The sequence below is a fragment of the Giraffa tippelskirchi genome, chromosome 10 (genome assembly GCF_054371585.1).
Source record: "Giraffa tippelskirchi isolate mGirTip1 chromosome 10, T2T-mGirTip1v1.2.pri, whole genome shotgun sequence".
NCBI classification, from domain to species: domain Eukaryota; kingdom Metazoa; phylum Chordata; class Mammalia; order Artiodactyla; family Giraffidae; genus Giraffa; species Giraffa tippelskirchi.
Window position 1 is genome coordinate 150,662,303 of NC_137284.1, and position 22,040 is coordinate 150,684,342.

The 22,040-nt window shown below is 39.6% G+C and overlaps 1 protein-coding gene across 14 annotated transcripts in view; it reads right to left on the reverse strand.

Annotated features, from left to right (window-relative positions):
* Positions 1-22,040, reverse strand: part of TPK1 (thiamin pyrophosphokinase 1) — a 559,100-nt gene that overhangs the window by 168,371 nt on the left and 368,689 nt on the right. For 7 of the 14 annotated variants that reach the window (XM_081534537.1, XM_081534535.1, XM_081534539.1 and 4 more), the window contains 2 exons: positions 16,495-16,556; positions 10,736-10,831 (listed from right to left, as the gene is read on the reverse strand). In XM_081534537.1, coding sequence (XP_081390663.1) covers positions 10,736-10,831; positions 16,495-16,515 — 117 coding nt within the window. In that variant the 5' untranslated portion in view covers positions 16,516-16,556. The remainder of the gene's footprint in view (positions 1-10,735; positions 10,832-16,494; positions 16,557-22,040) is intronic. The other 7 variants (XM_081534527.1, XM_081534530.1, XM_081534531.1 and 4 more) reach the window with 1 other exon arrangement.

Below are 22,040 nucleotides of genomic sequence, written 5' to 3' on the forward strand. Positions count from 1 at the left end.
GCAGAGAACAAACAAGCACAATTCCCTGCCCACACAAACTTTACATTCCAGCCAGTGAACACAGAGACAACTACCCTAAACATATCTGATGGTGACAAGTGGAACGCAGAAATTCAGCAGGAAAGGGGAAAGGCCTGCTGAACCTGGAGATGGAAGAGGAGGAGGGATGGGGGCGGGGAACTGTTTAAATCAGGTGGTCATACCAGGCTTCACTGGTATGAGGTGCAATTTCATTAGAAAAAAAAACTTCTTATTCCATTTTCTCAAATGTAAATTTAAAGGTGAAGCAGATGGACTTCCCTTGTGGTCCAGTGATTGAGAGTCCGCCTGCCAAAGCAGAGGACACAGGCTCGACCTGTGGTCTAGGAAGATCCCACATGCTGCAGAGCAACTAAACCTGTTCACCATAACCACTGAGCCTGCGCTCCAGGGCTGGAAGCCACACCTACCGAAGCCCACGCACCTAAAGCCTATGCTCTGCACTCAGAGCATCCACCACAATGAGAAGCCCATGCACCACCAACAGAGAGTAGCCCCCACTCTCCACAACTAGAGAAAGCCCGCACACAGCAACGAAGACCCAGCACAACCAAATAAATGAACTGTTGTTCAGTCGCTAAACCATGTCCAACTCTTTCCAACCCCACGAACTGCAGCACGCCAGACTTCCTTGTCCTTCACTATCTCCCAAACTCTGTTCAAATTCATGTCCAGTGAGTCAGTGATGCCATCCAACCATCTCATCTTCTGTCACCCCCTTGTCTTCCTGAGCTCAGTCTTTCCCAACATCAGGGTCTTTGCCAATGAGTTGGCTCTTCGCATCAGGTGGCCAAAGTATTGGCGCTTCAGCATCAGTCCTTCCAATAAATATTCAGGACTGATTTCCTTTAGGATTGACTGGTTTGATCTCCTTGCCGTCCAAGGGACTCTCAAAGAGTTTTCTCCAGTACCACAAATCAAAAGTGTCAGTTCTTCGGTGCTCAAATTTCTTTATGGCCCAACTCTCACATCTGTACATGACTACTGGAAAAACCATAGCTTTGATCATATGAATCTTTGTCAGCACAGTGATGTCTCTACTTTTTAAAACATTATCTAGGTTTCAAGTAAATAAATAAATAAAAATTAAATAAGTAAAAGGTGAAGTAGAGAAGAGTTCTATACGAACAAATCTGCTTTTTAAAAAGCTGGAACTATCCTGAAGAGGCAAGCCACAGCAACTATGACAGTCTGAATTAGTATATGGTGACCCATCTGTCTGTTTCCTTTATTAGACTGGAGACTATCTGAGGCCATTGGTTTGGCCACCAAATCATAGCACACTGACCTGGCTACAGGTACCACATGGAAGTTTGTTAAGCTTATTAGCAGAAGATGCCCAGAAGCTTCCACAGTATATCTAAGGGAAGAAAGTCTACCTTTGGAACTCTGAGGCCAACTTTTGACATATGTTGGGTAATACATCTCTTGGTGAGCACAAGCCACACAGTGAGCACAAAGCACATGCAAGCTGGGAGAAGCTGGAACACGCCAGCCCTCTTCTCTCTGCATCAGGGCATGAGGCCAAGAGTGATTGGCGGAGCTGTGCAATCGTCCTGCTGGTGGATTCCACCACTAAACAGACAACCCCATTCTCACTTCTTCCCCAGGGATAGGGAAGGCTGAAGGGCCTCCCCTAGAAAACAAGGCAGCCTGTGAGGAGCCCTCTGTTTCATTCAAGTGCCTTATAGGACAAAAAACCTCATAAAATTAGAGTATGTCCAAAAGAAACTGTGCTAGGGTGTTGGCTAGACTTACTGTGATGATTTCACAATTTACACAAACATCAAATCATCATGTTGTACACATGAAACATGGTGTCACACCTCAGTTTAAAAAAAGATACTTTCATTTGGAAAAAAAAAAAAAGGCAATGATGAGTCCATGAACCAGAGCTACAAACTTCAACTAATTAGTCTGATTGCTAAAAACATTATCTAATTTTAATATCATATTGCTCCAGGAAATTTATTATAAAATCAAAAGATTAACTATGCATATATTCTATAAAAGATATCTTATTTATATTTATATTAATTTTTATAAAATAGATGAAAGTATATATTTTATAAGATAAACATCATTATATATAGCTATGTGAATGCACGCATGCTCCTTTGCTTCAGTCATGTCCAACTCTTTGCAAACACATGGACCACCAGGCTCCTCTGTGCATGGGATTTTCCAGGCAAGAATATTGGAGTGGGTTGCCATTTCCTTCTCCAGGGGATTTTCCCAATCCAGGGATCAAACCCATGTCTCCTACACTGGCAGGCAGATTCTTGACCACTGAGCCACCTGGGAAGCCTCATATATAACTATTACATATAAAATATATTTTACAAAATTAAAGATATATAAAATATATTTGAGTATTTTATATTTCATTTACATAAAAATTTATATTTACATTCTATAAAAACACAAATACATTACATAAAATATACCCTATTATATAAAATATTATAAAAGATCACAAGAGCTAAGGTGTACAACAACATATGACTATTAATACCACCACTGCTGCTGTTATATTTTTATGAAGGACTTTATATGTGGCTGACATTGCAGTAAGTGCTTTGCCTCATAACGCCCTGGTATGTGCAGATTATTATTCTGACTTTACAGATGAAAGAGTTGAGTCTTAAAGAACCAGTCATGCAGCGAAAAGAAAGTCAGCCTACCCCAAGTCAGCCTACCCCAAGCATCAGAGATAGCCTTTAATTACAATGTGTTGGAGACCAATACTTTTCATAATAAACATATTCAATCTTTACAACTGGTACAGACAACAAGCAATGTAAAGAATCTGGAAACGTGTCATGGGAGAATTAGGAGGAACTGCTATTGAGGAGATTCTTTCAGAGGATACATGCTAGCTAAGGTTTGCCAGGATGTCCCTTGGAATCTGCCTTGATGTTCCTGGAAATAAATTTATCCACTGAACAAGTATTTATTGAATAAGTAACTGGGAGAAAAGATTTAAAGCAGATATCCATTTAAAATAGAGGCTATAAATTTTAGTAAGGGAATGGAGTGAATGGGGCAAACAGAAGACTAGTCAAATACCCCAGGTCAGAAATGATAAAGGTCTGAACTAAGACAGCAGCAGTAAGATTGGAAGGAACAAAGTGGGCACAGGAGATATCTGTAGGATTATAGCAACCGCAACTAGCCACTGAGGGATGGTACAAGGATAGTAAAATATAAGGTTACTCTCAGGTTTCCGCCAGGTGGATGGATGGCAGTGCCACTGAATGAGAAAATAAAGAAAGAGAAAATGAGATTTTGTGAGAAAGATGATGAATTTTGGTTTACACTGAAATGAAGTTCCTCTGGCCTTCCAGTTAGTGGTTAGAAATAGGGCTTTGAAGTTCGGGATTAGAGACATAAGTTAGAGCGTTAATGGCACAGAATGATAACTGAAGCCTAGGGAAACAAGATAGAAGTAAAAGGCAGGTGTGACAAAATATCAATATAAGAAGAGCCGGGGAGAAAATGCAGGAGGTGATGAAGGCCACAGGACTTTGATGGGTCAGGAGGGAACACGGGAACAAACAGGGTCACTCCTTAGAGAGTCAATCCTGATAAATTCACATCCTTGATTGAGTCTTACCGTACTCTGGTCTCTTGGGAAACTGGAATGGTTGAGAGGATCTGGGTTGTCACGTAGCTTAAAAACACCAATTTCTAGCTAAGATTTTCAAGCAGGCATGGTTTTCATGTCCAATAACTGCCTAAACGGGCAGCAGACATGACTTGAAACTTTCTGACGAAACACTTTAAAGTTGAAAGAGTCCACAGAAAGCTTTTCTGATTGAAGTTCATGCCTTTCTGTTCTATTTTACTATGAGACATGGCATAGGAAGATAACACCATTCTCTGGTTACAGCATCTTGAAGACACTGAAATATGTTTTGAATAAACATTTTACTTCGAAATAATTTGATTTTTGGGAAAAAGTCATGAAGATAGTTCAGGTACCATACCAATCACCAGTTCCCACTGATGTTAACTCACTGACCAGACATATATTAAAATATCTTTTGTTACTTGAGGTATTTCAATATACACTCACATAACAAATTGCTGGCCAAAGGTGTTAAGTTTCTGCAAAAGTCTCCTGGTCAATGATGTGCTAACATCTTATACAAACACGGCACATTTGTCACAACTAAAACTGACCCTGGGGCACCACTATTAATGATACTCTGGACTTTATCCACATTTCACCCGCTGCCTTTAGATGTCATGTCTCTCTTATTTACTCTGCTCTGAATTATCACTGATGATGTTTATTATGATCCTTTAAGGTGGTATTGACTAGGTTTCTCTAATGTAAACACAGTATTTATTCCTCTCTAGAAGACCTTTACACACATAACAGATTTACTGTTTTGCTTCAGATAAGACTGGAATCTTGACAAAGGTATCAGCTCATCAGAGTGGGCTTTACTAAAGACATCACAGTACCTTGGAAAATACTCCTGTACATATCTTATCATATTGAAAAAGTAATCAGTCCAATCAGATAGAAGGAAAGAGTTAGTGGCTCAGAGTCCAACTCTTTGAGACGCCATGGACTGCAGACCACCAGTGTCCTCAGTTCAGTTCAGTCGCTCAGTCGTGTCCAACTCTGAGACCCCATGGACTGCAGCACACCAGGCCTCCCTGTCCATCACCAACTCCCGGAGCTTGCTCAAACTCATGTCCATCGAGTCAGTGATGTTATCCAACCATCTCATCCTCTGTTGTCCCCTTCTCTTCCTGCCCTCAATCTTTCCCAGCATCAGGGTCTTTTCCAATGAGTCAGTTCTTTGCATCAGGTGGCCAAAGCATTGGTGTTTCAGCTTCAGCATCAGTCCTTCCAGTGAGTATTCAGGACTGATTTCCTTTAGGATGGACTAGGTGGATCTCCTTGCAGTTCAAGGGACTCTCTCACAAGTCTTCTCCAACACCACAGCTCAAAAGCATCAATTCTTCAGCGCTTAGCTTTCTTTATTGTCCAACTCTCACATCCATACGTGACTACTGGAAAAACCATAGCTTTGACTAGATCGACCTTTGTTGGCAAAGTAACATCTCTGCTTTTTAATATGCTATCTAGGTTGGTCATAGCTTTTCTTCCAAGGAGCAAGCGTCTTTTAATTTCATGGCTGCAGTCACCATCTGCAGTGATTTTGGAGCCCCCCAAAATAAAGTCTGTCACTGTTTCCATTGTTTCGCCATCTTTTTGCCACGAAGTGATGGGGAAAAATGGACCAGCCTCCTATGTCCATAGAACTCTCCAGGTTGCCATTCCATTCTCCAGGGGATCTTCCTAACCTAGGGATGGAACCGGGTCTCCTGCATTGCAGGTGGATTCTTTACCATCTGAGCCACTCAGATATAATGACTTAGCCAGTCAGATATAGTTAGTCTTAAATTTGATAAGCAGCAACAGTTATTTAGTATGAACATTAAAAAAAATTAGCCCATTACAAAATAATCATGTCCAACACTGACACTGGACATGGATACAAATAGTCTAAAACTCTCCAAGATCAGCAGGTAGGTGTGATCCAGGCACCTTTCAAATGACTAGTTCTCTCTTGGATCCCTTTAAAAATAGAGTATCTATCTCCCCACAGCCCTCTTGGTCTCTGAAAAGTAAGCCCCACTGGCCTTCGAAGCCACAAATCCTGGGGGATCATCTTCCAGACACAGGACCCCCATGATGCCGGGTTCACACCCCTTGCCTCCTGGGGAAAACCTCTGTAATTGTAATTAATCTCCTGTTTACAGGTTGCCCACCTGGGGGTATGAGTCTTGACTATACCAGAGTCCGCCCCTCCTACCTGTCTTGTTCCAGTTTCTTTTTATAGCTTTATTTAAGATCTTTTTCCGGTAGGTTTCAGTGCTTTTCACTGATAGTTGCTCTGTAAAGAGCTGTAATTTTGGTGTGCCCCAGAGAGGAGGTAAGCTCAGGGTCTTTCTACTCTGTCCTCTTTGGTTAATGATTATTTCCACAGTCTTTATGGATATTTAAGTTAGTCACTAATACTAGTCTCTGTGTATATAAAACTTAGGCATCTGCTCTTATTTATGTAATACTTAGGGCTTCCTTGGTGGCTCAAATGGTAAAGCGTCTTCTTGCAATGCAGGAGACCCGGGTTAGATCCCCGGATTGGGAAGATCCCCTGGAGGAGGAAATGGCAACCCACTCCAGTATTCTTGCCTGGAAAATTCCATGGACAGAGGAGCCTGGTAGGCTACAGTCCATGGGGTCCCAAAGAGTCAGACAAGACTGAACGACTTCAGTTTCACTGTGTAATACTTAATTTATTCAGCATCCTATGTCATTTAATTAAAAAAACTGTTTATAAAAATAACATAGTATACAGGGTTATGGAGAAGGAAATGGCAACCCACTCCAGCATTCTTGCCTGGAGAATCCTAGGGACGGCGGAGCCTGATGGGCTGCCGTCTATGGGGTCGCACAGAGTCGGACACGACTGAAGTGACTTAGCAGCATACAGGGTTAAAAGGCATTGAGGTTTTAGCAAATAAAACACATATGAGTTGAAATCTATACAGTTTGAAACATCAACTTTTCTGCCTAAATTTTGTCCAATACAAAGTCTCTTTAAAATAACAGAAATTAAAGTAACTGATTCTATTCCCATGTAATTCTAGGAAATATCCCAACCTACATTTTGGGATAACTATTCTTCTTAGGGCCTTATCATCTAGATATTTCCTGCTTCACCCTAAACAATGTATGTCTTACATTTTTTGAAACTTGGAGCAATAGCTTTTAATGTTTTCCCCTGTATTCCAGGGTTTAGATCTCAAATGTGCATCACAGCATCAAAAAATATATTTGCTCTTTGAAGACTCAGTCATATCAGATGGCATCCTGATAATGTATTATTCATGACTCAGTCACAGATAAACAATGTGGCAACATAAAAGCAAAGCATTGAAAAGCCGCATGTATCACAGAACCTTTCACAGAGGAATAAAAGTTCAGGAGGAGCAGGTTTTAAATAGATAAATAAATAATAAATATGGTAATTTAGGGAAATCTTTTTAATAAATAACCTCATGTTCTAGATAGTAAATTCCTTAAGGATAAGGACAGATCCTAATCCAAATTCTACAAAGTTCTAATATGTTACATAGTATGGCTCCTCAACATATTAAATACTACTTTAATTCATTTATACTATAGTTGATATTTTAACATATATGCTAATAAGATCTCACCAAATATAGACATTTGGATTACACATTCATATTTATAATTTAATAAGTGGAAAACCAGAAATCTTTGATAATTTTCTAAGATTTATTAAGCGGGGAAGAATAAAGGATTTTCTGATATAGCTCATGTGTATTTTAGGAAGAAATCTAAAAGTCCTCATGGTGATCTCACTTGAGGGTAGGAGAATGTGTGGAGGGAAATCTTTTATGATTTCCTTTCTAATCTTTCTAATCTTGCTTTCCTCCTACTATTATATTAAATCAAAGACCAAGCTGTCATTCCCAGGTTAAACATAAGCTCAGATGGAAGCCCACAGAGAGTCCTCAGATTTAACACAACGATCTCTTTCAGTCTGAACAACAGCTACTTTGTATGGTTTTCACTGTGAGTTATGCGTTCAGTTGACCTAACTGTGCTTCTAACAACAAAGTCATCACATCGTTCTCTGTCTTAAAATTCTTCAAAACATACACTGTGGCCTCACTGGAGTGCTAGCCATCTTTTCTGTATACTGCCATACTTGGCCACCACCTTCTCCCCTTTGCCATCTAACTCCTATTTTTTTCTTATGTCTCAGTCTTCTCTGAAAAGCCTCTCCCCTAAATGCATCATCTCCTGCTTTCCTGTGAGTTCCCTGAGCATCTCATATGCAAAGTGCTGCCATTGGATCATGAACAAAACAGACCTGATCTCAGCTTCATGGGCTACACAGTCAAGCTGGGAAGACGGGCCTTAGCGAACGGAAATAATTAACACAATTATCAAAAGTGTTCAGAGTATCTCAACAGAGAAAAGAGGGAAGGGTAGCAATGTAGAGTAGCCGAGCGTAACCCAGAGCAATGGTGGCGGAACATCCTTGAGGGACTTCCCTGCTGGTCCAGTGGCTAAGCCTCTGTTCTCCCAAAGCAAGGGGCCCAGGTTCCATCCCTGATCAGGGAACTAGATCCCACATGCCTCAGCTGAGAGCTCACATGCCACAATGAAAATCCCACAAGTCACAATTAAAGATTCCACATGCCACAACTAAGACCCAAGCCAGCAAAATAAATCAATGAATATTTTTAAAAAGCCCTCTGTGAGGACGTCAGGACTCCACCATCATGGCTTTGGCAAGAAAATCAAAATGTATTCAAGACATTCTAGGGGGAGGGAGCAACATATACAGAAACACGTTAAGGCAAAGGAGAAGAGGGAATCTAGAGTATTTTAGGAACAAGGAGAAAGAGGGGCTCACGCTGAGGATGGGGAATGCCCTGGACCCAAAGCATGCCTGCCACGGAGGTGCCCTGTTCCCATCCTCCCCACGAAGACCTCACTGCTGAGCTGTAAGGAAGGCAGCTGACTCTCCTTGCCCAGCAGCAATCCCTTTGTGACACACCGCAGCCTGCCTCTGGGGCCACACACTTTGCCTCTGGGGCCACACGCTTCCCCGGCAGCCTCCAGCCTAAGCACAGGGGAGCGGGAGGATGTGGTCCTTTCTGCCCAACGCAGGAGTCCTCGAAAAGGTCCTCTTGCTCTGGGCCTCCAATGGCTCGACCAACATTTTGCCCAGTTTGTTTTGCAGAACAGAACACCTGATTACTCTTTCCTCCCAGCTTGAGGCTCTCTCTAGACTTTGGTTGTTGAGTTTGAGATACAATGGTTTGTTTTGTAATTCAGTGACCAAATGCTGAATATAGATACTATCAGTTAGACACAACAAACGACATTCACATCACTGCCTTCCCAGCTTGCAGCGGCAGCATTAGGAAAAAACCGAAACTGTTGTGAAGATTTAGAACATTTTTCTAAGAAATTCCACATCAGCTATGTCTAGATGAAGCCGATAACTCTCAGAACGTTGCTTTCCCTTTTCCTTAAACAAACATATAATTACAGCAATTGACTGCTGGGAGTGGTACATTTGGTACAGCTCAAGCCACCACAGAGATGAGAAATGTTCACTCAATTACTTGTGGTGAGTTTGTAGAGTGAGCTACTTGCCAATTAAAGATGGTTACAAAGGCTTTCCCCTTCAAAGGGAGGAAAGGATCAACTGCTTCAACTTAGTAAATACACCTTAGAATAAATCTCCCAGAACTTCTGCGAAGGAGCAAGTTTTTATTAGGGGTGCCTCTCCACCACTGAGGCTGTCCCACCACTGTGTACCAGCCGTGGAGTTAGATTGTATGAGACTCGGGGGTTGACCCTACCCCCTACTCTGGTCCCAGACAATCAGGTAACTTTCATTATCCTGTGCTGAAACCAAGTATGGGTTCATGGAGAGGTTGCAGGACTGAGGTCTAATGATGGTGGCAAGTGACACCCCTACCCCTCATTCCCTCTAGATGTGAAGGTGTAAAGAAACTGCTATAAGCAGCCACTGCAGACAGTCAGGGAGACCAGACTGAAGGCAAAGGCTACCCGGAGCCAAGACATGAAGGAAGCAGACATGAAATCTGCCTGTGCTGGGTCTGAATTGGTCCCTTTCCAGTCAATTATTGAGGAAAGGCTGAAACACTATCCTGTTGTACTTTGAAAACCATCCCCAATGTACAGAAATGTTGTCCTTGTATTCTTCCTTTAAAATGACATGCTGGGGGCTTATCTGGCAGTCCAGTGGTTAAGACTTTGTGCATCCCCTGCAAGGGGCATGAGTCTGATCCCTAGTCCAGGAACTAAGATCCCACACGCCACCAAAAAAATTTTTTTTAATAAAACGACACACTGGATCATGCATCTCAGTTTATCTCCCTGTCCTTCCCAGGAAAATAAATCAACTGTCTTTCAAAGCTTCAGGTTTAATTTTGTGGATCTTCACTGGATAAAGGCTATAAAAAGTTTGCATATCATTTCAAAAACTGTCAAAAATACTGTAAAATATTAAAAAAATACAAATGTGTGCATTAGCTAAACAATGTGATTATATGATTATACACCTGGATGCTAGGTGAAAATCACTACTGAATACCTTAAAGAGTCCATGCATGCAAAGTAACAGATGCTTCTCTCATTTTTAAAAAAAGGTCAACAATATTTTATTTGTTTAAATAAGAATTTGCAAGGATGGCCAAATCCAGTCCATATATGTTGGTCTTGCCTACATACTATATAAACACACACACATACACACATAGCTTTGCAGAGTAACAACCATCTTGGGATGGAGAACAGCTACTTCCTTTAGGCTGAGAATGAGCTGTCAGTTTTGACTGCTATATATAAGGTCCACTTCACCAATTTTGGGACTTCACCACTCACTGAAAGTTTCTAGAATCTGTGACCTCTGATTCAAGTACACATGTTAATGTTCTGGCAACTAAGTATAGATTTATTCATATACTGAAGAAACCTGACAAGGGAATCCAGATAATCAGCACAAAAGCAAATAATGATTTCAGGTGAGTAAAAACAGGATTTTTCACATCCTTGGTGTAAGACTCATAACCACCAAATAGGCATTGATCTTACCTGTAGATCTTTTTCTTCTATCTTCTTCTGGAGCACTTCAAGGCACTTGGTAAAGTCAGTATGGTCTTGATCAGGAGTTGAAATAATTTCACAGCCCTGTGTTAAATAAGATAAAAGGTAGGAGTTAGTAATGATGTCGGCCAAGGAACAAGATCAAGAGCTATAAAAGCAAAGAGAAAGCATCACACGTATCCTGTGATGCCTGTGTTATACCTTGATCATTAAAATCATTATCATTATCTTTCTTATTTCACATAACAGGACCTCTCAGCAATGATGTTAGACTACCAAAATAATGATCTGATTATGACAATCATTTTACCCAAAAAAATTACAGATAATACTACATTAATGGTCTTTAAAACTCACTGCTGTGATGACATTCAAGATTAACATAAGGACATAGGTATGAGTATTATAAATATACTCACAGTGAAATGACTTGAAACTAAAATGAAACTACTTCAAATAAACGTTGAGTTTCTTTGAGCAGACTTTCTAAGTTTACTTACATGAATAGAAAAACTAATACTGAGCTAATGATGAGCTGATGAACTACATTTTAACTAAAATCAAGTTAGCTGTCCTATAAAATTCCCTTACAACACCTTTTTCCCCACGTAAAAAGAAGCAGAAGAGAGATGCCTGTGTAAATACGCCTCTTGGATTATCTTTCGGACATAATGAAGTGAATTTATAAGTTCTTTGCCTCCTCTACAACAGACATTTTACCTAGTGAAAAACACTGAAATACATTTATAACTATAACGCCACAAAAGTGCCAGCTTGCTGGTACAAGTGAACTGAGATGGTTTGAGAAACGGTATTTTTGAAATGACACCTTCTCCTCCAATGTCTTACAGAGGCAAAGGTATGTAAAACCAGAGCACAGTGAGACTTTGGACTTCTTAATTCAGGAATAAAACAATGTGAGATCTCTGACAAACAGCTGAGTAAGGGAAAGTTAAATATAATCTAGTATATAAAGTTGCCATTCAAAGAGTTCTCAAGGATACAAAACACCCATATTGGCTCTTAAATTATTCCAAAAACCATTCTCAGTAGATTTAAAGGTTCTTCTTTAACTTCAAGGTCTCTTGAAAGGTGTTGGGCTCAAGCTGTGCTTCATTCATTTATGACTGTCCTACAATGTAGTGACCAATGAAAGAATTAATTTCTCATCATTCAAAAATATAATATGTCCTAAAAGATGCATATGTCATTTTTACAAGATCATCGATAAATACTTTCCTGACCCTAAAAGAACATTGAAATTTACTGTAATGGCCAAGCAAGGATATAAAGTTGACTTCTCTCGCGCTAACACCCCTAAAAAAGAAGACACAAGAATATGCCGGAGCATACAGGAATATTACCAGAGAAGAGGATATGAGACTGTCACTAAACAAAAACACACGACACTGAAACTTCCTGGAGGGCAGGACTTATATTTTCACTACTGTTCCCAGTGCCTGGCACTAGTGTGCTATACAGTTAAGTGTTCAATAAACAAAATTCCTGAGCAATGAAAAGGTCTGTTGGCAAATGTGGTAGGAGAGCATGGCATCTTATTTTACTGCTAAATATGACGATGATAAATTATCTTCATTTTTTAAGTACTGACCATAGAAATAATCACTCCAACAAAGGAAAACAAAATTAAAAAGGCAAACAGAAATACCAAAACAAGAGATGACAACAGATCATCATTTGCTTTCACTGTTATCTTCCCAGAATCAACACAGATCCACAGGAAACATTATAGCTAAAGAGAATCCAAGACATCACCTATCTAGTCCCACTATAATATTTTGCAGATTAAGACAATAAAAAGAAGTTTAATTTGACTAAAAAACTGGACAGCAAGGTAGTAATTATCAGCAGGTCACATTTAGAAATCCTATTTCTTTACTCCCATTATGTGAGAACAAATTCCTAGATAACTGAAAGACCAAGGTCTTCACACATGCTTAGCAGCTCAGTCATGTACAACTCTTTGCAACTCCACAAGCTGTAGCCCACCAGGCTCATCTGTCCATGGATTCTCCAGGCAAGAATACTGGAGTGAGTTACCATTTCCTCCTCCAGGGGATCTTCCCGAACCAGGGATCGAACCTGCGTCTCTTGCGTCTCCTGAATTGCAGGCAGATTCTTTTACCACTACCCCCAGTTCTTACAATATCTCTAGAGAAGCCCAGGTCTTATGATATTTCTAAAGTAGGCTCCACAGAATATTAAGAAAAAAGCTACTTTAAATATAACACCTAGCCTTGAATAAAATCTTACTCATCAACTTAAGATGAACACACAGAGAAGCTTAAGTCAGGATGCAAAGATAGATCACCAGCACCGCAAAATGCAGACTGTATCTAAATAAACTACGAACGACTAGGAACTCTAACCAAGGCATTTATCAGTCATCCACAGATTGTTAGAATTTTGATTAGTTTAAATGATCCTAATATTATCACGACCCAGATAATCACGATGGTGTGATCACTCACCTACAGCCAGACATCCTGGAATGTGAAGTCAAGCGGGCCTTAGGAAGCATCACTACAAACAAAGCTAGTGGAGGTGATGGAATTTCAGTTGAGCTATTTCAAATCCTGAAAGGCGATGCAATGAAAGTGCTGCACTCAATATGTCAGCAAATTTGGAAAACGCAGCAGTGGCCACAGGACTGGAAAAGGTCAGTTTTCGTTCCAATCCCAAAGAAAGGAAATGCCAAACTATGCTCAAGTTACCACACAATTGCACTCATCTCACATGCCAGTAAAGTAATGCACAAAATTCTCCAAGCCAGGCTTCAGCAATACGTGAACCGTGAACTTCCAGATGTTCAAGCTGGTTTTAGAAAAGGCAGAGGAACCAGAGATCAAATTGCCAATATCCGCTGGATCATCGAAAAAGCAAGAGAGTTCCAGAAAAACATCTATTTCTGCTTTATCGACTACGCCAAAGCCTTTGACTGTGTGGATCACAATAAACTGTGGAAAATTCTGAAAGAGATGGGAATACCAGACCACCTGACCTGTCTCTTAAGAAACCTGTATGCAGATCAGGAAGCAACAGTTAGAACTGGACATGGAACAACAAACTGGTTCCAAATAGGAAAAGGAGTACATTAAGGCTGTATATTGTCACCCTGCTTATTTAACTTATAAGCAGAGTACATCATGAGAAACGCTGGGCTGGAAGAAGCAAGAGCTGGAATCAAGACTGCCGGGAGAAATATCAATAACCTCAGATATACAGAGGACACCACCCTTATGGCAGAAAGTGAAAAGGAACTAAAAAGCCTCTTGATAAAAGTGAAAGAAGAGAGTGAAAAAGTTGGCTTAAAGCTCAACATTCAGAAAACTAAGATCATGGCATCCGGTCGCATCACTTCATGGGAAATAGATGGGGAAACAGTGGAAACAGTGTCAAACTTTATTTTTCTGGGCTCCAAAATCACTGCAGATGGTGACTGCAGCCATGAAATTAAAAGACACTTACTCCTTGGAAGGAAAGTTATGACCAACCTAGACAGCATATTAAAAAGCAGAGACATTACTTTGCCAACAAAGGTCCGTCTAGTCAAGCCTATGGTTTTTCCAGTGGTCATGTATGGATGTGAGAGTTGGACTGTGAAGAAAGCTGAGCACCAAAGAATTGATGCTTTTGAGCTGTAGTGTTGGAGAAGACTCTTGAGAGTCCCTTGGACTGCAAAGAGATCCAATGGTCCATCCTAAAGGAGATCAGTCCTGGGTGTTCATTGGAGGGACTGATGTTGAAGCTGAAACTCCAATACTTTGGCCACCTCATGCAAAGAGTTGACTCTTTGGAAAAGACCTTGATGTTGGGAAGGATTAGGGGCAGGAGAAGAAGGGGATGACAGAGGATGAGATGGCTGGATGGCATCACCAACTTGATGGACATGAGTTTGGGTAAACTCCGGGAGTTGGTGATGGACAGGGAGGCCTGGCATGCTGCAATTCATGGGGTCGCAAAGAGTCAGACACGACTGAGCAACTGAACTGAACTGAACTGAATATTATCACAGAATGAGAATAAAATCACTAGAAGTAGAAACAGCCCCAGGAGTCCTCTCAGGGAAACTTTTGACACCTAGAAAGGAAACATGGAAGACAACACATAGGTCTTTGGCCAATGAAAGATGTTTTCACTGTTTTCTGGGTCTTACAATAACATATTAATATCTAGAAGAAGAAAAATGTAAAAGTAAAGATGAAAAACTATCATGATCCTGCAGACAAGAAAATTGTGGAAATGTGCTCATATTTATTTGTAATTATTGGTAATACAGAATAAGGTTCAATTCCTTGGAGTGTTAAGAACTGGGCTTTATGAAGATGATACTCAAGATATCAGACTTGGCCAATTAAGGTATGTAACATTCTAATAAACAGTTTCCAATTTTAGTTTCCATTAGATATGTGTATTTTATATTAAAAAACACAGGAATTTTCCAAAATTTCCATAAAATTCAACTACTACTATCTCTAATTTTTCTCAGTTGCTTGATACATATATATATATCATATATATATGATTTTAGGATATATATTTTTTAGGATACAAATGATTATTTTATAAGCCAGCAGGTAGCTCCAATCTCATACTATGCATTTTTTTTGGGTAATTTTTCTCACTCTACAAATAGAAATTTAAATAAGAATTCTAATAAATAGTTTGTTTTATGAATATACCACTTTTTTTCAAAATGGATTATTTTTTAATATTACATTTTATTGATTCTTTTATTGATTCTGTTTTATACTAGAATTGGAAAGAAAAAGACTTGGATTGACATTATAAATTTCATTGTGTCAAAATCAGAGCTATTCTGAATTTGTTCTAACCTAAAAAGGATCTTTTGAAGATGTAGAACCACAATGCCCAGTCTAAAATGCTTTTTAATAAACTGAGATTTTTTTTTAGCCCTAACAATATATAACTTAATTCTCTGAAAAATCAGAGAACCTCAAAAGCTATCTTAAAATAGGAATATTAAAATTGTGATCTATCTTTCTCATTGAAATCAATAATAAAAAGTAACATTTGATTACACATCTTGTTATTTGATATATGAGTCACTTTATATGAATTATGATCTTGAATCTCGAAGATAACCTTATAAGGTAAATGTAATTATTACATTTTACGATTTGTAAACTGAAGTATGTGCTTAGTTGCTCAGTCAAGTCCCACTCTTTGCAACCCTATGGACTGTAGCCTGCCAGGCTCCTCTGTCCATGGGGATTCTTCAGGCAAGAATACTGGAGTACAGAGACCTTAAATAACTTGCCCAAGGTCACACAGCTGATAAGGACAGAGTATGTGATCAAAGAAGCCCACACTCTTAACCTACCACGCTTTGTACTCAACCCTGTTTACAATAAACTTTGGGTATTTTGGAAGGTTTAAGCAGAAAAATGCCTTTATAATTTATGAAAAGTGAATAGTGTTGTCACACAGTTGTGTCCAACTCTTTGTAACCCCACCGACTCTAGTCTGCCAGGCTCCTCTGTTTAGGGACTCTCTAGGCAAGAATAGTGAGGTGGGTTGCCATTTTCTTCTCCAAGGGATCTTCCTGACCCAGGGATTGAACCTGGGTCTCCTGCATGGCAGGCAGATTCTTTACTGTCTGAACCACCAGGGAAGCCCAATTTACATGAATCTTTATTTAACTGGTTTTCTCCAGTTTTAAATACCTGCAGAGTCTTTAACTGTCAGGCAGACATGAAACCTACCTGACTCCACGCTGCTTCCATTGTTGCCCAAGGCTTGGAGGACTCAGTGTACCCACAAACATCTGAAATGGGCAGTGAATGCTTAGTTATCCTTTTCCTTCCTTTTTTCTGCATTTCTAACTCATTACATTGTCACTATATTTATCACTTATGATATAATTCACTTTTTTGGCTATTAAACATATCTTTCTGATCAATATCTCCGTGTAGAAGTGTTTATTTCTGATTATTTTTCTTAGACTTGAATTCTAAAAGGGAAACTACTGGAAAAATTATAAGAACATTTTTTATGATGCTTGATAGACTGCCAGAGTGTTTTCTAGGAAGGCTGAAAATACGAATATTCCTACTGGTATACGAGGATAAAAAAAAGTTTCTTTTAAAATGTAATACTAGGAAAGATAATTCATCATGAATTTCTTACCGATAATTAATTAACTTGCTATACTTCCTTCTTAATCACAAACAAATCATTAAGGAAAAGACTTTCATTGGAGAGGAAGGGAAAAGAAAGATAATTCTGGAGTGTGAAGCAGGGTTGGTACCGGAAGTGGTTCGCCCAACTGAGGACTAAGGTGCTAAAGGACAGTGTGACAGAAAAGGACACTCTGGGGAAGGGAAATAGGTGTCAATCAAGGGTAAAGAGGAGGAGGCAAGAAGATGTCAAGATCACCTTTCAAGTTGGCTCTGAAAACATGAAATTTACTATCCCATCAAATTAGAATATTGGTAATTTTTTTTAAAGCAATCATAATAAAAGTTTTGCGGTGTCTTAAAATTCCAGCTCCCACACACTATTTTCCCCTATCCACTACTGAAGCAGTCTTTCTTTTTGTATGTCATTTTTCAGTCCCTAAGTTGTGTCCAACTCTTTGCGAGCCCACGGACTGCAGCACGCCAGGCTTCCCTGTCCTTCACTATCTCCCAGAGTTTGCTCAAACTCATGTTCACTGAGTCAGTGATGCCATCTTGTTAGGATACGTTCAAAAATATTTAGGGAGATACACTCAAGAGTCTTACAAAATTGAGTATATTACATTTTTACTAATGAAGTTCCATAATCTTTTATTAAATTGAATTGACCAGAACTCTGTAATAAGAAATAGGCTGCCAGATCAAGAGAACAGCAGGCATAAAGCAAAATGACTTATACTCTGAATAATCAAAGATAGAGATCTAAAATTAGTCCAAACTTGTTCTCAAATTTGCTAAGAAGGGGAATAGTTACATAAAGCCAATTGGAATCTAAATGATCTATGTTCCTTGATACAGGTATGAAAATTGGCTTTTTACCCTGTAGAGATGTTATCACAAAAGTAACTATTTCCCACTTTCCTCTTTATTGTATAAGGCATACTATGGTAGATTGCTACTTCAGTTTTATTTACCAGACTTCTAAAAACATTTCTACTTTTCAAAGTAGAAATTATCAAATGACAACTGATGAGAAACAATTTCTTCAGCAAGAATGGCACATGATTAAACTCTTAAAAGCTCTTTAAGTAACAGACTGCTTAAAATAATCAAGTGTTCTCTTTCTGTTTTTCTAGATAGTATACAAAAGAAAAGAATAAATGTAATTTAACCTTGCAGCAATTCTCCATTCAATCCCAAACACAAAGAGACATTCTAATCTGCTATAATCTTCAGGGCCCTGGGTGCTGTAAAATAACCTTTCCTTTTAACATGGCCTTAAACAAAAACTTTAAACATTTCAAACAAGAAAACCACCACTTCTATCAACAGAAGTCGAGCGTCATTTTAACACAACACAGGGTCTCACATGATGGCTTCTTTGCTAAAAGCAGAGTCAAGAGTTCCCAGTGGAAGAGGGTGCCTAAAAGATTTAACACAGCAGGCTCAAGAATGCTTTTTTATAGCCTGCTTGCAAGGCTGCCCTTTAGACTAGTCCTGGAGGACCTGAATGGTAAACAGTTTCCTACACTGACAGACAAACAACTTTCCCCAACAGTGGCTCACTGTGCCTAACTTATTTGTACAAACAACACGGTTTACACTGAGAACCTGTTTTGTTATTGTTGTTGTTTGTTTGGCTCCCAGGAAAATTTGGGGCATTAAGTCACCAGTGAGCTTCCTTGGTGGTAGCGCATCACACTTGCTACAGTCTGATTAAATGCATCCTATGTGACTCCACTGGGAAAGGACTCTCTTGACCAGCGGCTCACTTTCTCCAGAATTTCCCCCCCAGTGCCTTTCCCCTTAGCTGATTCTGCTTCCCAGCCTCTCTCTGTAATAAATCACAGCTGTGAGTCTGACTATACACCAAGTCCCATGAGTCCTCTAGTCAATTACAGGCTGTGGAGCCTGTAGTGGGAACCCTCAAGACAAAGAGCTACAGATCCTTCCTCCCTTAGGAGGCTTGACTAAGCTTCTACTTTATAATGTTCCTACACGCACGCAGAGCCAGAGAGCTGGTCTTGTCCGGGTGCTGTTCCTTCACATCCACTACAAACATGCCAAGGATGGGACTGGTCTCCACTGGCTCTCTTCCGAGTCTCCCCCCAAAAAAGCGAGGATGTGGGTGCACTAGGAGTGGGAGAACTGAAGGAATCTGGGGGGATTGTTCAATTACTCAGACCTCAGCAGACACAGAAAAGGGAAACCGAATACTCACAAAAGGAAGCTGCAAGATTTCCTCAACCTGTGAAACTGATTCTCACTTTACTTGGAGAAAACTCCCTCTTTTCATCCAGAGAGTTATGGTGTAATGGCCAGAAAAGTGCATGCATTCTGCGGTCAGAATGCCTGCTTAGATCCTACTTAAACCATTTCCTAGCTGTGTAAGTTTGGGTAAATTACTCAACCTCTTTGCGCTTCCATATTCAACTGTAAAATGTAGGTGACAGTTCCAACCTAATAGAATGGGATGTAAGGATTAGTAAAGTGTTAATTGCTCAGTTGTGTCCAACTCTTTGCGACCCCGTGGACTGCAGCCCGCCAGGCTCCTCTGTCCATGGGCTTCTCCAGGCAAGAATACTGGAGGGGGTAGCCATTCCCTTTCTCCAGGGGATCTTCCCAACCCAGGGTCTCCTGGCAGGCAGATTCTTTACCATCTGAGCCATAAGGGAAGGCTCAGACTGTAAAGAATTACATGAATTTATAAGTGAAAGTAAGAAAGGATTACATGAATTTATAAATGAAAGTACATATAAAAGTGTCTGATATCCTGGAAATACTTCAAAGTAATTATTGCCTATTACTCTTTTCAAGATTATGTTGAGATGGGAGGGAGTTTCAAAAGGGAGGGGATATATGTATACATATGGCTGATTCATGTTGAGGTTTGACACAAAACAGCAAAATTCTGTAAAGCAACTATCCTTCAATAAAAAATAAACATATTTAAAAAAAAAGATTATGTTGAGAATTTATCACACCAATCTTTAAAGAAACCTGAAACACAACAAACTTATAAGCATGCAAATATATTTCAGCCTTTCAGAAACCAATATACACGGATAAAGGGTAGTTTCTCAACAGTCAAACTCACTTGAGAAGTATAATAGTAAGGTAAACAAAATTAAAATTTTGGCAGACTTACTTAAAATGATACTGTGCATGGTGAATTTTTAAGAGGGACCTACAGAATGTTTAAATTTCACAAATGCTTGTGATCACAGAAGTCTTTTTTTGTACTAAGTATTGTGTGGCACTTCAGGTGAATCTTTTTTATACCAAGTATCTAAAAGCAGCACTAGACACCTGAGTCATACAAACTTTCATGAGAATCTACTAATTGCTGGGATCCCAGAATGAATGACAGAATTCAGGTTGCAGGAGATCACATATTAATGGGATAAGGAGGAATTATGATAAAAATTAAAATTATGATAAAAATTATTTCAATCAGGTTCTGCAAGGAAAAAACAAACGAAGGAATACATAACAGCTACAGGTGGGGAACCTGGGGAAGAACTGATGAGAGGGGGGTTCCATGAGCCAAATGAGGAGAGAGAAACAGTCACAGAGACCCCACAGATCACAGAGTTAGAAGAGAAGCAGCAGGCTGGCCTGGCCCTGGAGCCATTGCTGAGGTGCTGGAGAGTGCTTAGAAATGTAAAGAGCTTCCCTGGTGGCTCAGAATAAAGAATCTGCCTGCAATGCAGGAGACCTGGGTTCAATCCCTGGGTCGGGAAGATCCCCTGGAGGAGGGCGTGAAAACCCACTGCAGTAGTCTGGTCTGGAGAATTCCATGGACAGAAGAGCCTGGTGGGCTACAGTCCATGGGATCACAAAGAGAAATTAAAATGGCATAGGCTCCCCCTTTTTAAATGCCTTGAGTATGTTAAACAAATTAAAACAAAACAGGCTTTGAAAAATAAAGACAATTTGAAAGGACTATGATTGAGGCAAGCACAGGAATGAAGGTGTATTCCTGAGACAGACTCACATAAAGTCCCCTGTCTGTCTCATCGTTCCCTTCCTGAGATGCTAATAAGCAGAAGCCAACCAGTTTTAAGAATATAAAGTGAAGAACCTGTCACTCAGTTGTCAACGGAAACTGCCTGTCTATAATTCCCTTAACAAAGCCTTTATAGCTCAGCATATGTTAATTAGTTTTAAAGCTTAAGCCTAAGAGATTACTATACTCAGGGGATATATATATGTATATGTATGTATGTATGTATGTATGTATGTATGTGTGTATGTGTGTGTATGTGTGTGTGTGTGTTTTCCACTTAAAAAAGTATATCGATAAATGGAATTGAGCTTTATATATTTATACAATTTTCTCCTTCTGGCGTTAAGAGTCAAACTTGATAATGTTTCAAATTTCTCGTAGTCCAGCTTGCCCTTTTCTCTAAATTTATTAATTTTGATTGCCCCCGTGGCTCAGATGCTAAAGAATCTGCCTGCAATGCAGGAAGGGGTTCAATCCCTGGGTCAGAAAGATCTCCAATATTACCATGTCTAAAATATGTTGACATGTGGCTGGGCAGAAGTGGGTAAGAGACACAGCTAAAGGAGAAAATAATAAGATACATGAGATTAGGCAGAACAATGCAGATGTTTTTCACTGAAGATTAAAAGCATCTGTCCAGATTCCGTTAAATTTAAACAGAATTGAACCCAAGGCATTGTCAAACTCAAAAGAATGTTTTCATTGATTCTGATTATGAATCAAACTAACATTCATAAATTATATACTTATAGAAAAGAAATGATTAGAAATCCCTTTAAAACCAATGTTGCTAAGGATAGTTATTCAAAAGCTCTTAAGTAAACAATTCTGCAAAGTAAAACAAAATACTACCACTTTACATTAACATATTCTTTAAGCACTTCCAGAGCTCCTCCACATGTGTAACATTCAGTTCATCAGTTCAGTCGCTCAGTTGTGTCTGACTCTTTGTGACCCCATGACTGCAGCACGCCAGGCCTCCTGTCCATCACCATCACCCAGAGCTTACTCAAACTCATGTTCATTGAGTTGGTGATGTCATTCAACCATCTCATCTTCTGTCATACTTCAAACTTTCTCAGCATCAGGGTCTTCAAATGAGTCACTTCTTTGCATCAGGTGG